Below are 27,884 nucleotides of genomic sequence, written 5' to 3'. Positions count from 1 at the left end.
TATCTGGCATCCTGGTGGTTCTGGGATATAAACCCGGATCCTCCATGTTGGCTCAGGCTGTTTGTTTAGATTGAGGACTTTGATAAACTAGCTGTTAAGGCAGAGCAGGAAACTGACCCTTGTTTCGATCTAATCTGTTTGGGGGTCGCTGGAGGTGAGTTACAGGTACATGTTCTCCCAGGTTTGTCACCGATGCAGGGAATTTGAGTGTCATTGTAATAGCTGGTCTTCCTCACGGATAGACAGTAAAGACGCATTCATTATTATAAAACACCTTTTATAATAGACCATGTCGTAGATCCTCTCCAGGTTCTTGCATTGAGGCGCTGTGAAAATTGAGTTTTCCTTGGAGAAGCACCCAACTCTGAGAACGGACCTTGACCGTGTCAATAAAATACTGAGTAACAGTAGTGAATGCGACTTTGAAATTGATACTTATGTGGATTATTTTTTGATTAGCTTTAGTACTTAATGACAAAGTGAACAGTCTGTAGACAATTAGCAGGAGCTTTTTGAGACGCTTCCCACTTTGGCAGTAAGTTTCAATATGTGTAATATTATTAGTCTGTGTTTGTTGTTTAAGAAGCATACCACCTTCTACAAGACCTTCATATAATCTTCATCCTAATAGTTTTCAAAATTTGCTCAAAATATTATTTTCGGTAGCATTTACAATGTTTGTACCTTACTTTATTTTCTTTAATTTTTTTACTTTGGTTAAAAATATTCACATAAATGGAGCCCAAAAACAAAATAATACATTTTTGAGATTTTAGCCATGTTAGGTATCTGTGGTCTGAATCATTTCAGTTATTTCATTCTCAAGTTTCTTCTCAAAAAATGCATAATTATGACATCACTGCATACTAAACAATAAGTAGCTTTGTACAATGTGTCAATGTTTAACTTGTTAGCTTGGTCCTCCTTGTTATTTGTTACTATGTCTAATTCCGCAAATTTTTTAAATTGCTAATATTTTATTATATATTTTTTAAATCTTTGTAGAGCCTTTGATGTCACAGCTCAGAATAGTCAGGCTTTGTGTTCCTCTGGTGCCATCAGCCAATCAGAGTTGTCATGATGTCATTATAGTGCAACTCTAGAGTGATTAATCACATGGCATTTATGGCTCAGGACATGGTAAAATCATATCCTAATGATATACGGTGGAATTCTGTTCCATCTCCCTTTTTTAGCACCCAGACAGAAACTGTGATGAACTTCATTTCTGAGTGTAGAGGCTTTGCAGTGTGTAAACACAGGTGTGTAAAGGCCATACTGACTGGGCTGAAAGACAACTAGGTTGTATGTGTGTGTGTTCTGCAGGGCCACTCTCCACTTTACCAGCGTGTGTGACCTGCATACTAACGCCGCCTCATACCTGCTATATAGTGTGTCGCAGTGGCACTGAGGGACTCTGAATCCAGCCAGTCGTACACACGCACTCAGTCACTGTTGTTCTGTTTCTTCCTTCTTTCCTCTACTCTCTCCATTACTTCCTACACACGCACACACATAATGTGTTTGTCTGCATTGCAGTTGGCTTCTGGGAAACCCCATGGGGGTTCTTTGGTTTTTAGCCACCTAGTGCAGCCCATATTTGTTATGTGTGGGTGTGTAAGCTGGAGACTGTAAAGAGCTGGTGCGATCCATGAACTATCACCGCTGAGCCAACGCACTAAACCCCAGGTTGCTCCTTTGGGATTTGCCTCAGAAGCGTAAGATGGTTTTGATAAGAACATTAGCTAAATGAGAACATGGTAGAAAAAAAGGGATAGTTCACCCAAAAATGTGAAATCTGTCATTGGTTACTCACCCTCATTTTATGTATTCAATCCTGTATTCTTTTTTATTATTTTTTAGAAATTTTTTTGTGTAAAACACAACATTTTATTTTGAAGAAACTTCATGTAGGTTTTTTTTATATTTTTATTATGCTTTTTGTCGTTTTGGAGCTTGATTACCATGAATTGTTATATGGAAAAGAGCTGAATAACATGTAAATTGTCATCATTTAATCACCCTCATGTTATTCCATTGCCGTGTGACTTACTTTTTTTATGTGAGACACAAAATGAGCTATTTTGTGCAATTTATTTTTTCCTGCCTGCTCTTTGTTCAATACAGTGGAAGTGAATGAGGGCTGTTGAGCTCCAAAAATTACAACAAAAAAAACATTAAAGAACCAAGCAGTCCATGTGACTTGCAAATTCATAAAACGAAAGGGTTTACGAGACTAATCTTACAGGCATGCTAGCTAAAGTTGAAGTGTATTATTTCAGCAGCACCAAATGGGATTGTAGAAATAATGAATATTTCCTAAATGTTTTCACTAATACTCTTACTTTCTTCTTCCATTCTGCCCCTCACATATTGTTTCACAAATGGCTCTTGTTTAGCACAATGTAGATACATTTTACTTCCAATGATTAGACATGTTTTCAGTATTTCTATTTTCTAGCAACATTATAATTATTATTTATTTTATTTATAAAATATTTTATGTATCCATGTATTTACTGTATTTATGTGTGTGTGTGTGTTTTCAGAGGGTTTTTTGTTGTTGTTGCTTTTGATCAACATATTTATTGCACAAGTGCTATTATTAAAGTTAATTATTTATTATAATAATTTTGTAATTATTTTAATCATTAAAAAAAATCACATATTTTTTCTCTCATTATTCCATGAAAGTCTTGAGAATTTGTACTTCCACGTATTATGACTCATAATATGCTGTAAAAATGCTTGGCATAATTGTTGTCAAACCTGAAACTATTTACTTATATATCATAGGTTTTGCACCAAATATCCAGCAAAACTCTCTCTACTGGAGCTGCTCAGTGCAGGACCGTATGTTCTCTGACATTAGATTAACTCAGGCTGCTGTTGACCTGCATGGTGTCCCATATCTGTCCTCAGAACCTCTCAGTTTGAACACAAGCCAGTCAGTCCTCCATGTGCTCCACATTCCTGTGACTAATTTAATTGGCCTCAGAACTCAGAACTTCATAAGGTTAATGCATTGTGGCAACTGTGAAAAGACTTAATTAGCCATTAGAAATTGAAAGGCATTTGACATCCGTCATAAAAAAAACCCAGATGAATCTTGATCCTGGATCAATCTGCAATTTTAACTGTAAGCGCAAAGAAAGCACTTTTTATTCTCTATTTTTTATTTTAGCTATAATGAATGCACATACCATAATGCAGTTCAGTCCCAGAATGCAATGCACAATGCCTGCTACCTTAATGTCATCAGCCATACTAATAAAGTGAATGTGACCGACCTAGCCTAAAGCAGTCTCTCTCTCTCTCTCTCTCTCTCTCTCAGACTCCACACACACCCGCACTATCTCTTGTCAAACTGACTGCCTCTCTGTGAACATATGCTAATGTCTGGAGCTGTGTCATATTGGAGCACTCGTTCATTTCCTCGCACTGCCAGCTTCCCCTCTCACGTGCCTCTTAGATGTCCCTTCTCTTCCACCCAGGAGCTGTTCCTTTCTGATCTCCACAGATGGCTTCAGAGCTCTTTAACCTTTCCATTACAGCCACAAAAAAACCTTTTTGATGTTAGTTACTTTATATATAACTTTATATACTATATATAAAGTTACTTACTATATATATATATATATATAGTTTAAAAAAAATATTTTTTTTAGAAAAGCTTTGGCTGAATGGGAGTAGTCAGTCTTCCACGCTGACAGCTTGCAATTGTTTCAGTTTGCAACCCAATTTTAACAGGTGTTATTAATAGAAGACATCAACAGATAACAAGCTCTAAAAACTCATTCTGTAAAGCTCAGCTTGGTCTGAAATCCATTTAACAGAAGCATGCACCTCTCTCTTGTTCTCTCGCCACAGAATTTTAGAACTGGAGACGTGCCATAGAAAGAAAAGTTTGTGGTCAGCAGTTTTTGTGAAAATTTGAAACAGAGGGTATTCATTTTCATAAAACAATCCTACCACGATTCCAGCTTCTAGAATGTATTGACAGATTTTCCTATATGCTGTACCCACATATTTCCATAAAGACAATAGAATAATGCTTGCTTCCCAATGCATTTTAATGGGTCTCTATATATATATATATATAAGCTGTGAATGCGCTGCATACCCAATTAGTATTAACACGGTAAATTACTATAAATTCCCTTGTTTGAGGTGTACTATAAAGCTTACGTGAATATGTTAGTAATACTTAGCCTATATAACTCTGTCATTTATTTATTTGCCAAACGACGATCATTTTCTTCAAATCTGCCAGTTACGGAGGGTTTCGGGTAAGCGGATCCACAGCAGCTTTGGCTCCTACCTTTGGCTCTGGCTCTGTTGTTATGTATCATCATCAGTGTCCCGCGTTCTCATTGGTTTGCTAGTATATGAGGGATTTCATGCGCAGGAAAGCTGTCCGAGAATCACTCACCCAAGAGGAAAAATGTGCTGCTGCTGCCAGATCTCGAGCAAAGAAAATAAAATTGTGTTTGATACAAAACTAAATAGACTAAATCAAGTGAAAAAAAAGTCATAACTGAAACTATTTTCATTGTATTTTATTTTATTTTTAAAGTCTATGCGTTTGTTAAAGTTGTCAATTTGCAATATTTCAACTTGTTTTTAAAAAGAATACTTACATTTGTATTATACTTACATTAATTTTAATGATATTTTGCTTATCATTTATTTATAATAAGCTACTAATACTTATTATGTTTTACTTATTTTTAATTCTTTATAAAAAAACACTTCTGGCATACATTTAAATTGACACCTGCATGGTGTTTCTAAGTCATCTCATCTCTGATTTAGATTAGTGTGTCCTCAGCCGATGTGCAGCTTTTACGGGTGCTTGTGAAGGGATCCACAGATAAATGTAGGCTGCTTTCAATAAATGGTCAAATATATATGGAAACTTTTAACTGTGTTGCTATGTGTCATGAGAGTAAGTAACTGAGCAGCTAACAGTCTGGGCCCTATTTTAATGATCAAAGTGCAGGGTTCAGGGGCACTTAGGGTGTGTCCGAATCCACTTCTGCTATTTTAACGATGGGAAAAATGGTCGGTGCGCCCGGCACATGGTATAAAAGGGTTGTCCCTATTCTCTTAATTGAGGAATGGGTGTGTTTTGGGCGTTATGTGCAATCAGAGTCTCATCTGCCATTCCCTTTAAAAGCCAGTTGCACTCGCGTCATGGCGGATTCGCTATTTACATGGCGGAATTTGCAAGCGGAAAAACTGAACGCTAGCGAGGAAACGGATCTGCTTGTGCGCAAGGTTAAAACGTGCAAGCAGACCATCTACGGCAGCGGTCCCCAACCTTTTACAGACAAAATATCAGACAATATTTTCACGGACCGGCCTTTAAGGTGTGGCGGATAAATACAACAAAATAAAATGATACGACCGGCATAAAAACTGGGGTATTTTTTAAATATAATAATAAACGGGAATCCAATGTGTAGGCTTACTCACAATTTTATTAGCAGCGTCCTCGTAACATCGCGCCTAAAGACAACTGAGAAAGCCTGAACACAAACAAAATGCCCCCCAGAAGAAAAAAATCTCCATGTTTTCGGTGCTGATGCATTCATGTAACATGTAAGGGTGGCGCTGCCAATAAAGCACCTAAAAGCTGTCACAAAGAACCGGCAAAATTAATGACTATGAATATGTAAAATACAGCAGGAGACATTTTAATTGTTTAATAGTAAGTGTTTTCTGTGCAAAGATGAAGTTGACGATGCTGACTCGTGATCTTCGCAGTAGTGAACGCGCCAGAGAGAAATGCACATTTCATGTGAATTAGCCTACATAAGCAGAGAACAGTCTGTTTTCAGTAGACATTTCAAGCTTTCTATATATGTCTCAGGTCTGTGAGGCAAGTAGGCTACCTTGTCAATGAGTTTCGGTAAATTTATGAGACCAGCTCCAGTTCACGTGCCAGCGCCTCCGTGTCGTGATGATCTATATTCTAATATATTTATTAAATCCAGGCAATTGGTTGATGAAACATTGATTAAAATTAAGACGAAATTAAATTTAAAGACAGGCTTTGTGCTTTCTGTTTGAGGTCTCTATGAAAGGTTTAAAGCAGTCTTTTAGTGCCGCTTTCAGAGCGCTCACGTCTGTAACGGAGAACTGTCCCGTCCGTAACATTTTTTTTTTTTTTTTTTTTTTTTGTGAAATACATTTCTAAATAAATGCGACTTATAGTCCAGTGCGACTTAAGGGGGTCCAAACCGAACGCGCAGCTCAGCGCCGCGCCGCACAGCACCAGGTTTTTTAAATTCGAACACATTATTCTCTATGAGAGTACACACACCGGCGGCGCCTTTCGGCGTCTGTCTGCGGCGCCTAGCAACGGCTCAGGACCGTGTTCAAATTCCTGCCGCGCCACAGAGCGCCATTTAAATAGTTTTATATTAAATTTACCTTTATGTGTCTCAAATCGTAGTTAATGTGGACTTAACCCTGTGCTGCAATATACATTTAGTTTTATATTTATTTACAGAAATCAGAAAATTGCTGATGTTATCGGATTTTCAGGTGACAGTTGTCCTAGACGTGGCGTGGCGCGGCGCTGAGCTGCGCGTCCGGTGTGTGACCCCCTTTAGGCTATATATGTTTTTTCTTCTTCATGACACATTTTTTGACTGATGCGACGTAGGCTATACTCCGGAGCGATTTATAGTCCGGAAAATACGATAAGTTATATATTTTTTCTGTGCGGCCTGGTACCAAATGTCCCACGGAGCGGTACCGGTCCGCGGCCCAGGGGTTGGGGACCTCTGATCTATGGGACAAAGTGTACGCACATTGTGGACTATGGGTGCACATTACTAACCAACCTTAAAATAACAAAAAAAATATTGCACCGTCTATTTCTGTTGCCTCAAAATAGCAACGCGCCATCAATGCGCCAGAACACACCTCGTTTTCAGACCAGCACGCCCATGGGCGCATAAATGGGTGCAAATGCATTTGCTATTTAAACAACGTGGCTGGGAGTGAAAATGATAACTGCGTCGGGCTGAAAATAGAAAAAAAACACCTGCGTCGCGCCTGGTGCTTTGTGTATGATAGTGCCCATAGTCTAGTGCGAACGCTAACACACTTATTATAAACCCATCCAATGTACACCAGGTGCATTTTTGACATAACGCTCCACCCAGTATATACCTGGTTTGAAAAGTCACCGCTTGCCACTGAGATATACTGTATATAATAAAATTAGAATATATATATATATATATATATATATATATATATATATATATATATATACAGTATATATAATTTATTAGATTTTTTTTAAATGACATTTATTTGATAAAAAATGCATTAATATCCTTACTGTTGTGAAATATTATTACAATTTAGAATTTCTGTTTTCTTTCTGTTTTTATTTTTAAATGTAATTTATTTTATAATATATACATATTTTTCATATATATTTACATAGCACATTCAATTTTGTAGGCATTTTTTACTTGACTGTGTATGAAGATAAACAGCAGTGGTTTTTTTGCTGCCCCATAAAATGATGTCAATGGAAAGGGACTTTAGACCTCTACCAATCATGTTTTTTTCTGCCTTTCTCAGTGTGATTATAATTCCAAAAACTAGCTCTACAGAGTCTACAGAAGGTCCCTGTGCAGTCTGTGAGTGCCCTGCAGCATATTCAAGCAGCAAACAGCAAATGGGGTAAATAGAGTACATGTGATGCATTGATTTGACTGGGAATCGCAGCCATTGGCACTGAAGTATACTGCAGTTTTCGGGAGCTGTCCGTAGTGCTGAAGTCTGTCAGCTGAAGGGCTCACCAGGTGTCTGCCTTCTCTTTTATCAGTCATATCAGATGGAAAAGCATGGCCACATTCTCTCTGGGTGCATTTGAGGCTACGTTCCAGTTTTACCTCAAATGAGCACCTTAGCAGCGATGCTTTTTCAAATAAAACCTGCTGTTTTATTTATTGTTTGTATGTATGTTGTGTATTTGCTTCTTGGCTTCCATTCAGAGCTTGACATGATAAATAGACGGACAGAAAAGAGTTATGTTGCATCATAAATCATTCATAATCAGAACATCCCGTTCCAATCTTGATTTTATTTTTTATTCAGGAAGCTCTGGATTTGTGGAGACATTTTTATATCAGTGACACTTTCCCTCCGTGGCCTCGGTCGCACATTTGTCTCTCAGTATAAAATGTCTTTGACCTTTGTGAAGGTGTCCGTCAGCTCCTTGTCATTCCACTCTTCAGATAATTACACGTCTCTAAAAGTGAGAGCACATACCCACAAATTCACCTTGACGTTTCACCTCATTTTCCACCCCTCTCAGGCTGACGAAGAGCACCTCCTCTTCCTCTGCCAGGAACTCTCCCCCCCCCCATCATACTTCCTTCCTTAACTTCCTCCTGCATTGGTATTCACAGCATGACATGTACCTGCTCTTCCTCTCCGATAAAACAGAAAAAGCCCCATGGTGCCACAGAGAGCTCGGCACATATGAGATAATTTGCTGTTTGATCAAAATAATTGCGCTGTCGGAATCGTCTGAGAGAGCCACTTCATTGCTGTTCGACGGATAGCGGAGGAATATAGAAAACTCATGGAGCGGATTGAAACCCCAATGTACATAAAGGGAGGTAGAATGTGGGTGTACGAATATTGTTTCATGAAATAAGATAAATTAGGTGATTGTGTTTGGTTATATGTACTGACGCTTCTAGATGTAGGTCTTGTTGCTGGCTTGACAGTGAATTATCACTGAATTTCAGTTATTTATTTTCTTTGGCCTTTCCATTATTGAAAGTAATAGTAGACACAGGACTGGAAAAATCACCACAGCTTAATGTGTTGAAGAAATGAAATCTCTACATCTCTACGTCAACTTCAGATGAAAAGACGTTCTATCTATCTATCTATCTATCTATCTATCTATCTATCTATCTATCTATCTATCTATCTATCTATCTATCTATCTATCTATCTATCTATCTATCTATCTATCTATCTATCCCTACCTCCCTCCATCCATTCATCCATCCATCCATCCATCCATCCATCCATCATTCCATTTCTACCTCCATCCATCCATCCATCCCTCTCTCTATCATCCATCCTTTCCTCCCTCTATCCATCCATCCATCCATCCATCCATCCATCCATCCATCCATCCATCCATCCATCCATCCATCCATCCATCCATCCATCCATCCATCCATCCATCCATCCATCCATCCATCCATCCATCCATCCATCCATCCATCCATCCATCCATCCATCCATCCATCCATCCCTCCCTCTATCCCTCTATATATCTATCATGGTATTTCAGCCTATAGTTTCTATTTTTGTGACACTCCGCTGCTCTGTGTCAACGTCTCTTCTCTCTTTAATATTTCAGCCAACATTTACTGTTTGGCTTAATGGCTTTTGTCTTTCCCTTTTTTGCGCCCAACTGTTTGAGACTGAATTTGTGTGCTTGTGCGGGTCTGTGATTACAGCACCACACAGAATTACTTTGTGCGTATGTTTTAATCTATCTCAACAAATGACTCAAAGTGTGTTTCAGACATTCATATCATGCTGAGTTTCTTTATGAAAAGCAGTCAAGCTGTAATAATGCTTAGGCTAATGTGAAATGCAGGACCTGATGACTGGTCACAAATGAAGAGCGATGAGTCAGAAAGCCTTCAATTTCTAGTCATGGGCTGTCAGCAGTGGAATCAATGAAGGATTTGAAGATAACACTTTCAAAGGAATGCGCTTTGTGAATCTCCGCACAAAGAAACGTCTGGTTTCATGAATTTAATTTATTGAGCAGTATTACTGACTGGTGACATCACAGGCTTTAGGGACGTCTTTTGTTAACCTGCTTTGTGAGCAATCACTTTGATAAAAACTGAATTTTCTTTTTCATTTTTGATGCTTTCATTTGGTGAAAAAGGCCATATTGTATAGTTCTGTATATTTTGTACTTGGTTTAGCATTTTAAATTTTCTGCTAAAGCCCACTTATGTTAGTCATTTTTCACTTCATGACTTTTTTTTACTATTATATCATACCTGTAAGACTATTAGTCTATATTTAAATGATGGTTGTTATGATTGCCAAATCTTGTCATACCGGTTTAGTTTGATAAAAAAAAGAAAAAAAGTGCATTTGAAGTAAATATTGTGCAAAATAAGTGTGAATTTCCTTGACGAAGCCATATCAATTGGTCACCAATAAATATGCAAATGTAGGCGGATACGTATCTCTGTGATCAAGGCTGTGATGTCATAGTTAAAAATAAATAAATGTTGACTAGATATTCTCAAAACATTTGATCAATGTTCGCACAGTAAAGAAACATGATAGGACATCACAGAAAGTCACTTTTCCACCATATAAAAAGTTTCCTTTGAAACGGATACAGATTCCCAAGTGTTTTCTTCCGGCTGAGTTACATCAGCATCAACCATCTCCAGCAGAACTCCATCAGGAGCGGCTCTGACAGTCAGCTCCACGTCATGAGCTCAGAGGACCTGATGTGTGACACGCAGGGAACTAACCAGAATGAATGGGGCAGAGGGAACAATAAACTAATTTGTGTATCTGATCTCTTCCTTCCTCATCTATCTTTTCCCTTGACCTTTATAGTTGTGACATTTTGACAGTTCAAAGTAGAAGAGAGAAGAAATGCTGCAGGCAGAATTCTCCCATCTGAGTCTTTTCTCTAGAGAGCTTGTGTCACGGAGCGCATGAGAACGTCTTGCAATGTGCTTTGCAATGATACTCTCATTCTTTCTTTTCCAATTTGTTTTCTCATAATCAAGCCCTCCATGGCAAATGCAGAAAAAAAAAAAACTATTCACTTGTAAATGGAGTTTTGACATCCATTATCCAACTTAGTTATTAAATTATATTTCACCTTGCGGTAACACTTTAGAATACTGTTCCATAATGCATAATATATAGTTAATTCTAAAGTGAAGATCATGGTGACCCACTAATAATGACTGGAGTATTACCAAATTATTTGTTTTAATATTTAATGTAACTACAGCCAGTAATTTAATCTGAGACCTTTTTTTCTGGTATAAAAAAGTATTTTTGGGTGAATAAACATCGCAGTTAGAGTGACAGCACCAAACTTATGAAGTTCAACCAATTTTTGAAATATAATAACAACCGATTTTTGTGTAAGTCGAAAATGAAAAGCAGTTTTTAACTGAATAATTCACTAAGAAAATGACATGTTACGTTTGACACAGGCGTTTAAGTCAACTTTTGTATGCCATTCCCTCACTAACTTACCGTTCACTCGGATTTATGTCATTGCTTGCGAGTGCAACTGGAACCTTTGCAATGGGTTTAAATGGAACACACTAAGCCCTCGATCACTTTAAAGCAACACCATGTAGTTTTTCAACCTTCATAATATATTTCCAAGACTCTTGTGATGGTACATCGACTTACAATAGGTTGAATGACACGTCTGCCATAGCCTGATGGGGTCTGTATCGCTTTTACTGGCACTACGGAGATTCGGGGTTCGGGTAGTAACCCGAGCACAAAAATAACGACAAAATTCGACTGCTTTACGGCATACCTCACTTCCCCCCACCCCCCATTTCCTCAAATTCGGACGTGGGAGCCCAACTAGCGTTTGTTTCCCGGCTGGTATAGCGTGTGTATGTTGTTGTCATGGCCGAAGCAGCAACGAAACCGAAGAAGGCAAAGGTTTTGTCGGAGGAGACTAGGAAGAGAAAAAGGGAGAGTGACAAAATCAAAGGTCGGACGAGGATCAATATTGGTCCAGCGTTCGCTCGCTGGCGTGAGCTAAAGGAGGAGGAGGGGTGCCCGACCGATGCTGACTTGGCCGTCATGCTGTTGGACTAGTAAGTATATTGACAAAAAAAAAAAAGTCAGAAGTAAGCCTATGTCTAAACGGCATATACAAGTTTGGTAGGGGCTACATTCTTGCAAGTAAATAATACATGATTAGACGGACAAAATCATCTTTTAGGCTAACTAGCCTAAAGGCCTGTTCACACCGGGACGAATTTCGCACGCGATATTCGCCAACGTTTAACGCCTCGTGACTAAACAAAGGGCGCCAATGTGAGTGTGCACACCGATGCGAAAAACGGCACGCGTAAAAGCGTAATTTTTAGCGCAATTTTCCACCGGACAAAATTGCGATTGTTAACTCATGATTTCTGTTCTGTCTGTGCGCACCAATCTTGCACTTCTATCTACTCCTCAACCAGACCACCTAGAGACTTCGGGTTTTCGGCATTATGTTAAGGAAGGTCTAATCTCGGGAACGCAAAAAAAAAAATCCAGGAAAAGATTTTGGATTTCCTGGAAATTCCAGAAAAAATTCTGTTTTTTGCAAATTTCTCGGCAACCATAATAGCTATCGAGTTGAAACAAATTGCAATCGATAGCTTCTAAAATTTACAATAATATTAGAAAAAAAGAATTGATCAAAAATCTTTCCTTTATGCTTCAAAATGCTTTATGCTTTATATGAAGGGAAATAAGAAAAATATTGCCTTTTCACCTATAAAACTATTGTTCCACAGAAATACGTAAGGAAGGTATTCACAAGAGTCATGAGCACAATTAATTCGACTGAATTACGGCAAGAAATCAATGAAGGTATCGATCAAGATTTGGAGAAGGAGCAAGAATATATGAGAAAACGACAAGAGGTTGTTGCAAAATAAATGGAAGAACTCCCAAAGCGACAAAAGATGGCGACATCCACACCAACGGCTTCCTCATCAGGCGTATCTGATTTCTACGATGACTCGTGGCTTTCAGAGTATGTTTTGGCAAATATCTCGAAAGCAGAAGAAGAGTTTACAAAGTCACAAGCCAATAGTCAAGCAGAAAAGAAGGAAGAATCTGAAGAGGACAAAGCAGAAAAGGAAGCTGATACAGAGAAAATCGAGGATATTGAGTGAACACAAGATGTAAAAAATAATGAGCTAATAAAAAAAATGATGTTCAACTAGTCAAGTGATTGTGCCTTTTTTATTATCCATTGCTGATTTGATTTCAGAAAGTTAATTTGAATTTCAAGAGAAAGTTATATTCTCGAGCAACTTATTTTCTCTTTCATTTACTATCTCTTAGTGTTGTGATCCCATGACGTGAGAAAATTGCGCTAAAACACCCACTGAGTTTTTATTACTTGTTTTTAAAACGGCTCGGGTTCGTTTTTTTGGTTTGACGCACCGCGTCAAAAACTATCCAACCAATGAGATTGGCGCTTTTGCTCACGTGTCTGGAGCTTCTGAAGTTACAGTAAAACACAACTTGGGGGCGCTCAAACACAAAACGGTCTTGCCGAGCACACATACGTAACGGCGAAGAAGATATACGCCAAGTAGCGTCTACACTGCCGGGAAGAAATAAGGCAAGATGAATGTAGAACTGCTGGTCTCGTTGGTGTCGGAACATCAAGAACTATATGACGCGACAGCGGGGTATTTCTGTTTTACATTAAGCGCCATCTAATGTCAGGGAATGAATTTGCATGTTCACTCGGCTCATCGTCAGCGAAAATTGCTTGGGTGTGAACACAAAAAATGCGTTGAAAAACGCTGGCGAATAACGTGCGCCGATATTCGTCCCGGTGTGCACGGCCCTTAATGACAGCAGGCTGATAGTCATGTTTGTTTATTTATTTTTCTGGTGAAAGTGTCTTGCCTCAGGCTATAATGCAAATCGATTTTTCAACTTTGCAGATTCATTTATGGTAGCTTGATATTATAATATTGACAATATATGGCTATTACCTACCACACAAACATTGAATTGAATTAGCATTCTGTAAAACAGTAGCCAATAGGCTACTATAATGACGCTGGCTTGTAAACGTGAGCTACACGATCTTTTGGCGTTTGAAAAAAAAATAAAACCCATGAAATTTATATTCATATGTCATGCTGAAATATATGCCACTGTACCTGGGATGAAGACATTTCACACGCAACGCAGGCAGTCTGCCCAAGACGTGAGAACTCCTTCTGCAGAGTTCGGGGGTATCGCCTTGTCAACAAATGCATGTGTATCCCCTGGTGTAACCATGACAGATTTTACGACAGTCGTAGAAGACAATACTGTTTCCCAACTGTAGGGGGACCCCGAGAGCAAAAGTTACATGGTGTTGCTTTAACTACTTACACTAAACTAGATTTCCCTCCATTGTTTGAATGGTGTAAGGTGTGTGGGTAAATTAAGTGCGAGCACTGTGAGTTGCTGTTGTGATGCCACACTCTTTTTCTATATATTGTTTTTTTGGTGATTTTTGCCTTTTATTATGACAGGACAGTATAGAGTTGACAGGAAGCGAGGTGGGAGAGAGACGGGGGATGGGATCGGGAAAGGTCCACGAGCCGGGACTCGAACTCGGGCCGCCCGAGCGCAACGGCGCTACATGTCGGCGCGCTGACCACGAGGCCATCGGCGCCGACGCCACACTCTTTTTCTGAGAGTGTTATGGTCTATGGGCCTGTCTGAAGCGTACATGAGTAGACTCACTATCTCTGTCAAAATCGAGTGGTCGAGGCTCTGTCCAAATACACTTCCCCCATCCACTCGACCAAATTTCGTAGTGAGTTTTTTAGTGGTGGTAAATGAAAACGTCTTGAAAGTTTGAATCCTCTGTTTGTTTGACAGTTAACTTTCCTAAAGAGCGTGTCATGACACTAGTCAAGTCACATTTATTTATATAGCACGTTATAAAGTACAGATTGCTTCATATCAGCTTTACCGTGATAAACAGGAAAATAATGATTCAGTGATGCAAACAGAGTTCAATTCTACTGTAAAACAGCTCTGACAAGAAAATAGTGTCATTGTTCAGCTGAAGTGTTGAGACATTAGTTTCACATCACGACTGACATTTGTGAAAGCATGAGGACTTTCAAATAAATAAAAATAAAATGTAAAATTGGTAAGTGTGTTTCTGTGAATCTGTTCAACTGTTCAATTCATTGAATCAAATAAAAACTCAGATTCTACGATTCGTTCGCGTCTTCACGTAAGTCAAGTCATCAGCAACTTTCCATTGAGTGAACGCAGTATCTAGAACAAACAGTATTTTTTAAGTAGGTTGAATGAATGATTTGACTTACTTATAAAGAGTCACTCCTCCCTGAATGATTCAGAATCTTGGTATAAATAGATTGATCAAGAAATGTTTGATTTTTTTTATTGTCGCTCAACCCTAATTTTAACATACAATAAAATAATTAATAGGGTAAATAGAATATTAGGGAAATCAAGCCGCTTAATTTACAGGCATCACAATGTTTAAAACACAAGATCAGCCAGCATTACGTTTTCATCAACCTAAGGTGCAAACTGCTGAATATATTCTATTTAAGCATTCCTGAAGACAGGAACCAGCATGTCAGCCTTACAGGTAACATACTGGTAATGTTTGCTTGTTTCTGGAGTTATTCTTCACCAGATTTGATCAAACAGTGGCTTCAGGCATGAAAAAATTCAACCAGCCTGCACTGTTTGCACTCTCGCTTTTATCACCTCAAACCAGACGAAGGCACGAGCTTCCTGGAATCCTGCTTGACAAATGTATACATGATAAAATAGATAGAGCACCTGCTCTTCCCTGGAGAGATCTCCATCCCTACCTGCTTCCTTCTCTCACAGCTCTCAGTACATCAGCGCTGTTTATTTCCACTGTGTTCATAGCCAAAGAAAGTGTACAGTGGGAAAAAATGGCTGATTTGTGCTACCCATAACCATGGCAACCGAGAATCTCTGAAGCCCAACTAACCAGAAAGTGGTGGATGGGGAGGGAAAGCTCAGGAGACATTCTTTTTTCAGTTGTTGTTTTTTTCATACAGCTTTTATTTTATACTAAAATTCCCAATTAGAAAAATATATACAAGTTCTCTAGAGAAAATACTAATAGTAAGATATAGTAAGAGTGTAGAGTATAAAATGAATTTTGATATAAAAGCGCAGGTCATTTGATGTACATACAGAGTCTGACTTTTGAAAGAGTCTCTCCATTTTGCATCACTGAAACAATTGAGATATTAAAAAGGTTTAATTTATGATTTTGCTCTCCTACGGGAGAGTGACATATCAGGATTTTATTAAAGCGCCTCTGATCGTTGTGTTTGCTAATCATAAACTCTTCGCTCCAGTCACGTCTGCATTGCCAGGCTTGAGGATATCAGCTCTTGAGTGGATCATTTCGTAGGCTGTATGGTCAAAGCTGTTAAGTTAACAGTCATGAACTCTTATGAACATTTCATGAACCTGTCTCTGATATATTATGCATACAGATGAGTATTGGTTACCGATCTGGCATACTTGATGCTGCTTAATGGGCAATCTTTATAATAGTGGTAATTTTTAATGGCTCTTTATAGGTGTGTAAATGCTGACTGTGCCTGTGAAATTGCATATCAGCTGATTCATTTGCAGATAAATTGAGGCCATGATATTCATTTTCACTTTCCAGCTCAGCATAAACACAGTCATGCTTTTTTTAGTGTTCCTGTGACAATTAAAGGGATAGGTCAAAATCATACTACTATCATTCGTACTAACACTGGTGATTTATACAGTGAATATGACCAAGAAAGTATTATACAAATAGTCCATAAGATTTTACAAGTCTGAAGTTATTGAAATTACAATTCTTGACTTTTTGACTAAAAATGTTTTAACTTAACCATTTTTGCAGTTCATTTACAGACCCTTTCCAAAAAATTAGAATATCATGGAAAAGTTTATTTATTTAAAACGTTAAACTTCCATAGATTATAGATTCAGGGCCCACAACTTAAACGATTTCAAGTATTTAGTTGTTTATTTGTACATAATTTGGGCTTCCAGCTCATAAAACCCACGAAAACAGGATTTAAAAAAATGTGAATATTACATGAAATCACACAGTAAGTGATACCATGGTCATTGAACCAGGTTTTGGTTCTTTTGGCAGAGTGGGCAGGTGCAAATCCTGCTGGAAAATGAAGTCAGCATGAAGTGCTCTGAAAATGTCCTGGTAGACGGCTGCGTTGACTCTGGATTTAATAAAGCACAGTGGACCAAAGTCCTCTTTTCTGATGAGAGCAAATTTTGCATCTCATTTGGAAACCAAGGTCCCAGAGTCTGGAGGAAGAATGGAGAGGCACACAATCCAAGATGCTTGAAGTCCAGTGTGAAGTTTCCACAGTCTGTGTTGGTTTGGGGAGCCATGTCATCGGCTGGTGTTGGTCCACTGTGCTGTCCACTCAACGCAGCCGTCTACCAGGACATTTTCAGAGCACTTCATGCCTCCTTCAGCAGACAAGCTTTATGGAGATGCTGACTTCATTTTCCAGCAGGATTTGCACCTGCCCACACTGCCAAAATAACCAAAACCTGGTTCAATGACCATGGTATCACTGTGTAATTACTGTGTGATTTCATGTAATATTCAAATTTTTTGAAATCCTGTTTTCGTGGGTTTTATGAGCTGGAAGCCCAAATTACGTACAAATAAACAACTAAATACTTGACATAGTTTAAGTTGTGGGCCCTGAATCTATAATCTATGGAAGTTTAACGTTTTGAATGGAATTATGGAAATAAATAAACTTTTCCATGATATTCAAATTTTTTGGAAAGGGTCTGTACACAACAATGGCATTTTGGGGACCTGAAAACACAATCTTTTGAAAACGTGTTTCAAAGGGCAAATGAAAATGATACCATTATTGTTTCCGGTACAAAAACGCGAATTTGTGAAAACGGTAATGTCATGCGCACGCGTATTACATGTTCAGTCTAAAGGCGCGTAGTGTTTCTTTACATAGTGACATCGCCAACTACTGGCCTGGCGTGAATAATACAACATCTTAAGTCATTTTCACGGATCCATGTGAACAGGGATAATTTTGACATCATTGTCGTCTATACGCGGAAAACGCGAAGGAAAATCTTTTCTATTTTTAGCACATCATTGTCATGTAAACAATGTCTTTTATCATGTTTGCAGTCACTGTTTCCAGTCGGAACTGCAATCCTGTTCCTCATTTTTGTTTCTTTGACATTAGATCTCAAATCTGATTACAGTGAACCTAAACACAGGTCTGAAGACTGCAAGGTAGTTTCTCTGAAATAGGAAAGCAGGAAGCGCTGTGCTTAACTTTATCCAGAGAAGGAATGCCGGCAGTTTGAAGTGAGGGACTTGTTGGGGTTCTTCTGGAGCTGAAGTCTTTGTAACCGCGGTGGATAATAGTTTAGGTTTTTATATGTATAGAATTACCCCCACCATAGAGAAAACAATATAAATATGACATACAAGAACATAAAAATGAGGTTGAATAAAAAATCTATATTTTTTGTAATCTGTATATTGTTGATGAATTGTCACGATGTCCACAAATTACAGATGTTTCACAAGCTTTAAGAAAAAAAATCAAGTGCATGCAAAGTTAAACGTTCAAAATTTGTCTTAGCTTATCAGATCAGAGAAAGGTTATGCTTGTTATGATATCAGCAGTTCCAGCAGTCACTTTCGTTGAGTCTGGAAGCCTAACAATCTGTAGACAGTGTGTAGACTTTAAATGACATACTGCATGTTTGCGAATACATGTTTTGGAGCCAAGGCGTGATTTGCATGCCATTTGAATATTTTCACCATGCCAAATGCTACTTTGAAGTGTCTGGCTGTGTTGTCACGGCAACTGCTTTTGTGTACAGACAAGCTAGCTGCGCATTATTATGTTAGTGGTTTATGACACGTTCATTCCAGCATGCGTTTCTGAGGAAATTATTTTGATTACAACATTGTAAAAAACTAAAAGGTAAAAGTATTCCTGAATGGCTAAAATTGCAAGAGCCTGTTTTCACTGTTACTTATTTATTTGAAAGAAATATTTATAATAAAAGACAAAAATAGTTTCCCTTTTTTTTTTTCTAAATGAATGCCAAAATTGAAGTGCCTTGTGTTTTCTTTTCAGAAAAGTGCAAATAATTGAACAAAGACTTTTTGTTACATTTTACAATAAAGAAAGAGTTTAAGGGCAAATTGAATTGTACAGTATGTGTGTCATTTGCTGTATAAATAGGGTCTTTTTTTTTTTTTTTTTTGGCTGTTTTGCTGTTTTTACCTGCTCAGAAAAGTTGCATTTTCAAATCACCCCCACTATTGGGTCAGTCATTTGTATTTTTTCCTTAATCATCTGTATTTTATCCTTACATCTCACTATGACAGCCTTGGTTGCACTTTGTCACCATTAATTCAGCATTTTCCAAACGTGCGCTAAAATTATACAGTATCTCAAGTCCACCTCCCAGTAATGAGGCCTTTATATGAGCTTTCTAAAAAGTATGATTGTTTAAGCAAAGCTCATAAAACTCAAATGTTGACTCATAAATGCCTTGACCATAATGTTTAATTACCTTTCTCTGTCCCACTTCATTTTTGCTTTGAGTGCCAAATCAGCGCATTCTAATTTGAGCTGGTCTTATATCTACTTCCATTCCTAGCTATTTTTCGACGAGAAGTGGAACCAGCAAACTAACACTTCCCATTGCCATTGTGTTTAAACCTTTTTTTAAGAGTTATCAATTCCCTATGTCACAATCTACATTGGGTGGAATTGTAGAGTACATTTTTTGAAGTAAGTAAGACTTTTATATAACAAGGATGCCATTAAATTAATCAAAAGTGACAGTGAAGAGATTTATATAATTTATATTTATGTTATAAAAGATTTGTGTTTCAAATAAATGCAATCCGTTTGTCTTTCTACTTTCTACTCATCATGAAATATTCACAAAAATATTAAGCAGACATTTTCAATATTGATAATAAGAAATGTTTCTTGAGCAGCGAATCATAGTAGAATGATTTCTGAAGGATCGTGTGACACTGAAGACGGCAGATTTGCCACTACAGGATTAAATTACAATAAAATTGTATTAAATAGAAAAAAGTTATTTTAAACATGCAATAATATTTCACTGTATTTTTGATCAAATAAATGCAGTATTGGTGAGCATAAGAGACTTCTTTCAAATACGTAAAAGAAAATCTTAATTATTTGTAACTTGACCAATAGTTTATCTATAAAATAATTTTCAATGATTGTGATAATTTTGTGTTCAGCAGATCACTACTTAAATGTAAAGATTTGGGTTTTCATTTGAGCACATAGTTCAAGCAATATTGACCCTAATATTAGCAAATTTCATTAAAATATTTCAGTTAGCATCCAGACATTTTAGTTGAGTGTTTTGATCTATAGCGACTCTCAATCGCTAATTTAGACACTGAAATTCAATGCAAATTAACAGAGGTTATTAACTGTTCACTGTGAGTGATTCCTATTTGGCCTGAGAGGGAGTGCGTTCTTTTACCATGAGTGTCTAATCTATGATTTTGTGCCTCTATTTACCTCTTGTCACACAATGGATGCAAATTACCCCTAGGATCTGAGCATGCAATTAAACACCTCATTTCCGAGTGTGACGAAGCTCTGTGATTAAAGGAGAGGCTGTGGAACGGGCAGGCCTTGTCTAGCAACACACTAACGCTTTTGCACTGGTTATAACTTATTAAAAGTGAAAATGTTGAATGATATGTTTCACAGTTTAGTTATAGCAGAAAACAAGAACTGCAGTGTTCATTTGAGAACATTATTATTTTATGTTTTGGTAAACGCTATCATTAGTCTTGTAGTTAAAGTTAGACACAAAAAATGTACACAACCTCTTGGCTGGTGATAGACTAAACGACTGTCTTCAACCCAACATGCAGTGCACACACTAGGGAAGGAAATATCCCATTTGTTTTTAAAGGAAAAGCTGTGCCACAGATTGAAGATTGAATTTAGCCATTAAAAGCAAATTAGTTTTTATGATTCTGTACTTGATTCTGTGTAATGTAGGAATAAAAAACCTTTAGTGTCTCATTGATATGCTGTTACACTTCACTGAGTTTTCTTTTAAACAGAAATACATCTATGCAAGTCTTATTAGAGCAGTGAGACTGCCTATTGGTTGAACGATTGTGGGACATTTTTCAATTGCAAATTGGATAAGTTTGATCAAAACTAAATTCGTGATCATTTCAAAATCGATGTGCAGTGTATTTCATCTTGATCTTTTTATAACATATAAAACATGTGACCTAAAATCAAACCCAAGTATTTAGATTTTGTCAGGGCTTCAAAGAGGGATTTTTTTGACTAACTCTCAAACTTTCCAGTTTTTGTTTTTAGGCATTTTTATGTTTTTGAAATCCCCTCAGCATAAAACTTTTAAATAAGCAAAACTGTTATTGGTGTGCCTTAGGGTTCAGCTTTGGGGCCAGATGTGTTTTCAGCTGAGACTTCAGAGAAACATTTTCGTTTTGTTCACTCTTCATACTAATTAGTTTTTAGGAAGCAGACAGATGCTGCATACATTCCTGTCTTATTAACACATTTAGTCTGGCATTAAAATAGGAACTTGATCTATTGCTTTTGGTGAATAAATGCTTATTTGCTCCATTGTTGTATAGCAGATAGTAGGAGTTTGTGTGTCTTCTGCTGGTTACTTCTTGGTCCTTTATAAGTATTTATTGGAGGTTTCCTTTAATCATATGCATGGATAACTGTATTTTATGCTATTTTAATTGATTTAACATGCTGTGCTCTATAATTGTTGCTGCTGTCTTCTTTACTGTCAGTCGTTGCACACATTAGGATGTTATGAAAGGCTGAGAAAACTGACTGATGGACGTTTTCATAAATGAAACGCCTGTCTTTTTTTCTCTTTTTTTCAGCGATGAGACACTGTTTATCGCTTCCTCCACTGCCTCTCGTCATGCTGTTTCGGTCCGTTAGAGAGAGTACAGCTCTAACACATCCATGCAAACCACTCCTCAAATGAAAGGCTGCAAAAATAATGTGCGGTTGTCATGACGCCCATCATCTGTTCAGTTCAGAAATGAATACAGTAGACAGGAGACTGTCAGTCAAATCAAAGCAGCAGGACAATTACATTGCTAGCTCTTTTAAAGTAGTGGATCAGGGGCCGTATTCACAAAGAATTTTAAGGCTAAAAGTAGCTCCTAACTGGCGAATTTAGGAGCAACTCCTAAAAATAATGGCCGTGTCACTCGTAACTTTAGGACTCCTAATTTTTTTGACTAAGAGTAATTTCACGAAGCATTTTAGCCCTAAAAGTAGCACCTAAGCCTGGGACAGCTTAAAAGAAGTCGAGAGGACTCCTAACTCACTAAGACCTATTCACAAACCGCTTTTTGTGGCATTTCACGTTGCCATGTTTTGAAATGCGTACGCGGCGGCTACAGGAGCTTCCAATCGCGAGGGAACAATTTTGCATTGTAGGCATAACTAGGGATGCAATAACGCCACCAACAACAACCAAAACTAGGCTAGCCTACTCATTGCATGTAAACTAATTGTAACATTTCATTGTGAATCAAATTAAAATGTTCTTCTCTTTGCAAACGTAGGCAGAGGCATATAGTGACAGATTAATTCAATAATGTTGCAAAGATATTGCATCAATCCATATGTTTCATTAGGCTACTAGGCTATTTGTTTTGCCTTACTGTTTATTCATTTAGGCTATTTATTCAGTTATTCATCATCTTCCGTCCTTCGCACTACTTGTGTAGCGCACGCATTCTCAGACCTGTCCCCTGTCACTCATCATCGTAGGGGAGGTGTTTGGAATCATTCCCGCGTTACAATCATCAACCAATCAAGGTGGTCACTTCAGTCAAGCTCGTGCATGAGTAATGACGTCATCCATAGCAACGAAGACTCACTCTTAGTTTAGGAGTTGTCATTTTTCTTTACTAAGAGTAGGTCTGAAAGGCGTTGTGAATAACTTTTAAGAGAAAACTCCTAGCTAAAATCTTTTAGTGCGATTTAGGAGTACTCCTAGTGGTAAGATAAAATGCTTTGTGAATACGGCCCCTGAGCTGGTTTTGTTTCAGGACTTAGGTTTTTGGTTTATACATTTTCTTGAATTCTTATGGTTTCATGCTCTTGGAAGCCAGTAATTGACCTTACAAAACATATTCATACATACAAATTCAAGTGAACCCATTCTTAATTTTTATTCTTTTATTTTATTTTATTTTTCATGTAATGCATCCTGTTTGTGTTAGCATCAATCTAATTTTTCTGGCTTGAAATGATACATTTGTGGCATAATTTTAAGTTTAATTAAAATGACTTAAGCTGACAAAAATAGGGGATGTTATATTTTGAAATAAATCAATTTATGTTGCTATACTAAACATTATTATGGTTAGTGCCATTTTATTATTTGAATTTAGTGTTATTTTCTTCCTTTGCTGTCTTCAATCAACAATTAGAACAACTCTGCGACCAAGTTTTTGTTAAGAACCTAATATCTAAGGGTTCTGAGGCACGACATGTGTTATTCCTACATGCCAACAAGAATTTCCAACAAGTTAGACCGACTCTGTCGACTCTGGATGTTGTAAAATAAGCCACAAGAAGCAGGGGTTTATTTTCCACATTGTGCATCACTGCTCCCTGAAGAATGTGCCTGAAGTCTACCCATGTGCCCGAGACAAGTCTTGAAATCTTCAATTTCATGCTTGCTTAATCCTTGAAACACAATTATTGATTGTTGTTTATAATTGCCTAATGATGATTGTTATGACCGGAAGAGGGCTGGATGGATTTTGTTGTTGACACATCTGCTTTTTTAAAGTCTATGTAACTTTCTTTTTTTTTGTGTGTGTTCAAAATTAACCAAATCTAAAGGGATATTTCACCCAAAAATTAAAATTTGCTGTTAATTTACCCTCAAGCCATCCAAGATGTAGGTGTCTTTTTCTCTTCGCTAGAAATATAAAGACGATTTTTAGCCGAAACCATATTCCTTGGTGATTCATATAATGCAAGTCAATGGCTACCATAACATATTCTGGCAACACAAAATTAATACCTGTGGCTCCTGACGATTCATTGAAGTCTTATGAAGCGAAATGATCGGTCTGTGCAAGAAACTGAACATTATTTACAACATTATTACCTGTAAACCATAGCCTCGGCAAGCGGTCCTGAGTGCGTTCTTGGCAGTCTGATCGTGAGCTTCCGTCATCAATCAATCATCAATCCTTTTACGTGTTATTGTCTTACCCTGATTCACTATGGCAAGCCTATATTAAGTGTTTATATTTTAGACCTGACTTGATGGTTTTTCCGGGAAATTGCGTACATATATTACTCGCCTGTGCATGTTTCATTATATTCGTAAATAGAGAAAAGTTGATGGCTACTTTGAGGCGTGTATGGTGTGGAAAGTGGCAGAGGTTGAGTGAGAAAGGTTGACATGTAGCACACTAAATCTCAAACCTCCAGGGTTTTAAAAAGCGCAGATGAGAGGAGAGTCTGCTGGCAAAAGTAGTACGCAATAAAGCTTGTAATAAAACAAGAATCAACATTGGAGATGGCGAGAATTGAGGGATTTGAAATGTAAAAGCGACAAGGAGATGCCGTTTTTATTACTCAACATGTAAGTAATAAACCTCAACAAGGTATTTTAATGAAGATATAAATTGTCATATGTATCTCTCTAACAGAGTTCATTGTAAAGCATTATCTATAGTGCAGGGTCATATTCATCTGAACAGTCTTTGGTTTAAAAACAACCAAAACAACGTTTATCCGCAAAATGCATGCAGTTTTGTTTTTTAATCGCTAGAGGGCCAAAAGTTACATAGTGTACCTTTTTAAGCAATTTGTTGTCACAACTAAAAACTAAGTCAGTCTGACCTCAAACAGCCACTAAAAGCTCTAGTAAACTATAAAGAGCACCCTTTTCTTGTTGCTTATGAGTCTAATCTAATCCTTGTCTTTCCCCCTCCTGTTTCTTTCTCTTCTCCTTATTTTGAACCGTCCCTTCTGCTCCAGCTGGTTGGTGGTGAGTTTGACCTGGAGATGAACTTCATCATCCAGGATGCAGAGGCCATCATCTGCATGTTGGAGCTGCTGGAACACTGTGAAGTCACGTGTCAGGCGGAAATCTGGAGCATGTTCACCGCCATACTGCGCAAGAGTGTCCGAAACCTGCAGACCAGCACTGAGGTTGGCCTCATTCAAAGGCTATTGCTCAAAATGAGTTCTGTGGATGACATGATCGCAGGTGAGTGGCCTCAACCTAACCCTACAAACCCTTCAAACTGACCTCTTGTAAAACCCATTTCTTTCTATTTTCCTGAAGTTCTATAAATGGTTCAGCTCTGAAATGAAAGACATGCAACAATACAGTCAGAAACGTCACATACTTGTTTTCGAGAAGGTGGATTTGAAATGGAAATGACTTAAATGTCAGTCTGTTCCTTGAAAGAGAAACCAGTTATGTACATTTTACATTGCATCTTAAATGGAGCTTGTTGTTTATGTAGCCTATCTTAAAAGGTCAAAAATAACACTCTTAAATCTGCTTTGAACAGCACATGCAAAATATGAGCACTGTCTTGTAGATTTCTATTTTTTAGACGTTCGAGAGCGGTGCGAATCGCTGTGAGTGAAAGAAATGTGGATTAAACTGCAATCTTCTCAGCAGTGGAATTCATCATTGGCAGTAGAGAAACCGAGAGAAAAATCTCATTAGTTGCACCCTCTTGTAATGAGATTGAGTGGCAGTTTAGAGCAATATTAAATTTTAGTTGCCGTTTATGAATGAAGAAGAATGTTTTTTTTATTCATTTCGTCTATAATTCATGGCCAACATCTTCCTCTGTTTGCATAAATGCCATTTTTCACAATCTGAATCTTTTAAGAGGCAGAGGCTGTGAATTGGCTCATGGAAGGTTTCAGCAGCAGTCTTGTTGAAACTCAAAATTAAAGTGTAAAATGGCATTAATTAGCATAACTTCTCATGTTGTCCTCAGAGCAGTGAGTGTTTAACCTGAAACGAAACGTTTCCCTTCATTGGCAAAGCTTCATTTTCAACATCCACTACTCCGATTTTCAGTGTCACATTATCCTTCAGAAATATTTTGATTTGGTGCTTAAGAAATATATATATATATATGAACTGCACATTGTGAAAATGCTGTTTTGTCAAAGTTGAAATACTGGCTTTATATATGGCCAGACACTCACAAAATATGGAGATATAAGGTCCATCCGAAACAAGGTCCATCCGACAGCAACGATATATATTTACATTAAAATGTACAGTTCACTACAGTACAATCGTAGTGTTCCAAATTTTTCCTACTTGAATATCCAGGTTTGCTCTAAAATGTAATTTTATGTAAGTACAATTTGTTTACAAATGCTGTTTAATGTCGACTTTTATCTGTATTTAACCTGGAACATTTTATTAAAGGAGAACTCCGGTCAATTTTAACATTGAGCTCATTTTTTTGTAAATTTGGAGTGCTGTCAGTACAGAGAACAACGACAAAAATCGGTGTTGCCTACACCGTGTTATCCTCTTTTTTAAATTTGCACCCTGTTGACTTCAATGGGGCAAGTTTTAAACCTGCTTTTAGTCTCTTAACATCCTTCATGTGTCATTACAAGTGCACAGGTCATGTGAGTGATTCCTTCAGAGTGATCACGGGTGAATCTGACTGCAGTAGACGTGAAAGATATTAATAAATATGATGTTATTTCAGCCAGCGCACATACCTGTATTTACATCCTGTTTTCGGTCGAAGTCCATAGTAATCGATTGTCGAGTTCACACGCATAGGTTTAGTTACCTATGATCACGCGCGTGAACTCGACAATCGATTACTGTGGACTTCGACCGAAAACAGGATGTAAATACAGGTATGTGCGCTGGCTGAAATAACATCATATTTATTAATATCTTTCATGTCTACTGCAGTCAGATTCACCCGTGATCAGTCTGAACGAATCACTCACATTAGCTGTGCACTTGTAATGACACATCAAGGATGTTAAGAGGCTAAAAGCAGGTTTAAAACTTGCCCCATTGAAGTCAACAGGGTGCAAATTTTAAAAAGAGGATAACATGGTGTAGGCAACACCGATTTTTGTCGTTGTTCTCTGTATTGACAGCACTCCAAATGTACAAAAAAATTTGCTCAATGTTAAAATTGACCGGAGTTCTCCTTTAAGGAAGAGCTAGCTCCATTTTAGACATTTAAAAGTCTGACTGCCTGACATGTACTTTCAGTTTAATCACTCTATTATTTAATTTAATACCTTTTTAAAACTTCAGTTCATTTAAAGGCACAGTATGTAAGTTTCACCACTAGAGGTCGCTAATTCAAAACAACAACAAAGGCGTAGCTCGATGACGACGTGAACGAGCGTGGAATCATGGGAGTTGTTGTCTTCACCTCTTCAAAGCAATCCGACGGGACTCCGGCAGAAATCATGTTCATGGATGAGCTAGAGTATTAAAGTTATTTATACACTAAAATTGTGGGGTAAGGCATGGCTGTTTTACAATCATACTAAAAATAAGTTTGAGTGTGTTGAAAGTTATGTTATAATGTTACACTCTCGTTACGCTCGGTGGCTGCTATGAGACACTTGTTGCACAATGCTTAAGCCAGATCTATATTAGAATATCATATATTACAAAAAAAAAAAACTTGTGCTGCTAAATGGCATGCAATTAATTTTAAAATATATTGTATGGGAAAAAAAAAAAGCTTTATTACTGTTACTACAAATAAAGTCCTCCTGATTATGCTATGTTAGCCACTTACAAACATGTTTCATGGTAAATCAAGAAAACAAGAGATTCAACCAATAAGACTAAACGTGTTGCGCTATATAACAACGAATAGTTTTCTGTCGATAAATGTATCCAAACAGTTGCTCACCTCTCTAATAAAACACATTAAAGCGTCTTTGGTGTTT

The 27,884-nt window shown here is 37.6% G+C and overlaps 1 protein-coding gene across 2 annotated transcripts in view; it reads left to right on the top strand.

Moving 5' to 3' along the window:
- Nucleotides 1-27,884, top strand: part of nbeab (neurobeachin b) — a 284,815-nt gene that overhangs the window by 42,854 nt on the left and 214,077 nt on the right. For both annotated transcript variants that reach the window (XM_084419403.1, XM_084419404.1), the window contains one exon: nucleotides 24,945-25,176. In XM_084419403.1, the coding sequence (XP_084275529.1) occupies nucleotides 24,945-25,176 (232 nt within the window). The remainder of the gene's footprint in view (nucleotides 1-24,944; nucleotides 25,177-27,884) is intronic.

This window comes from Rutilus rutilus (assembly GCF_951802725.1).
Source record: "Rutilus rutilus genome assembly, chromosome: 9".
Lineage (NCBI taxonomy): Eukaryota > Metazoa > Chordata > Actinopteri > Cypriniformes > Leuciscidae > Rutilus > Rutilus rutilus.
This window is presented reverse-complemented; position numbering and strand designations above follow the sequence as displayed.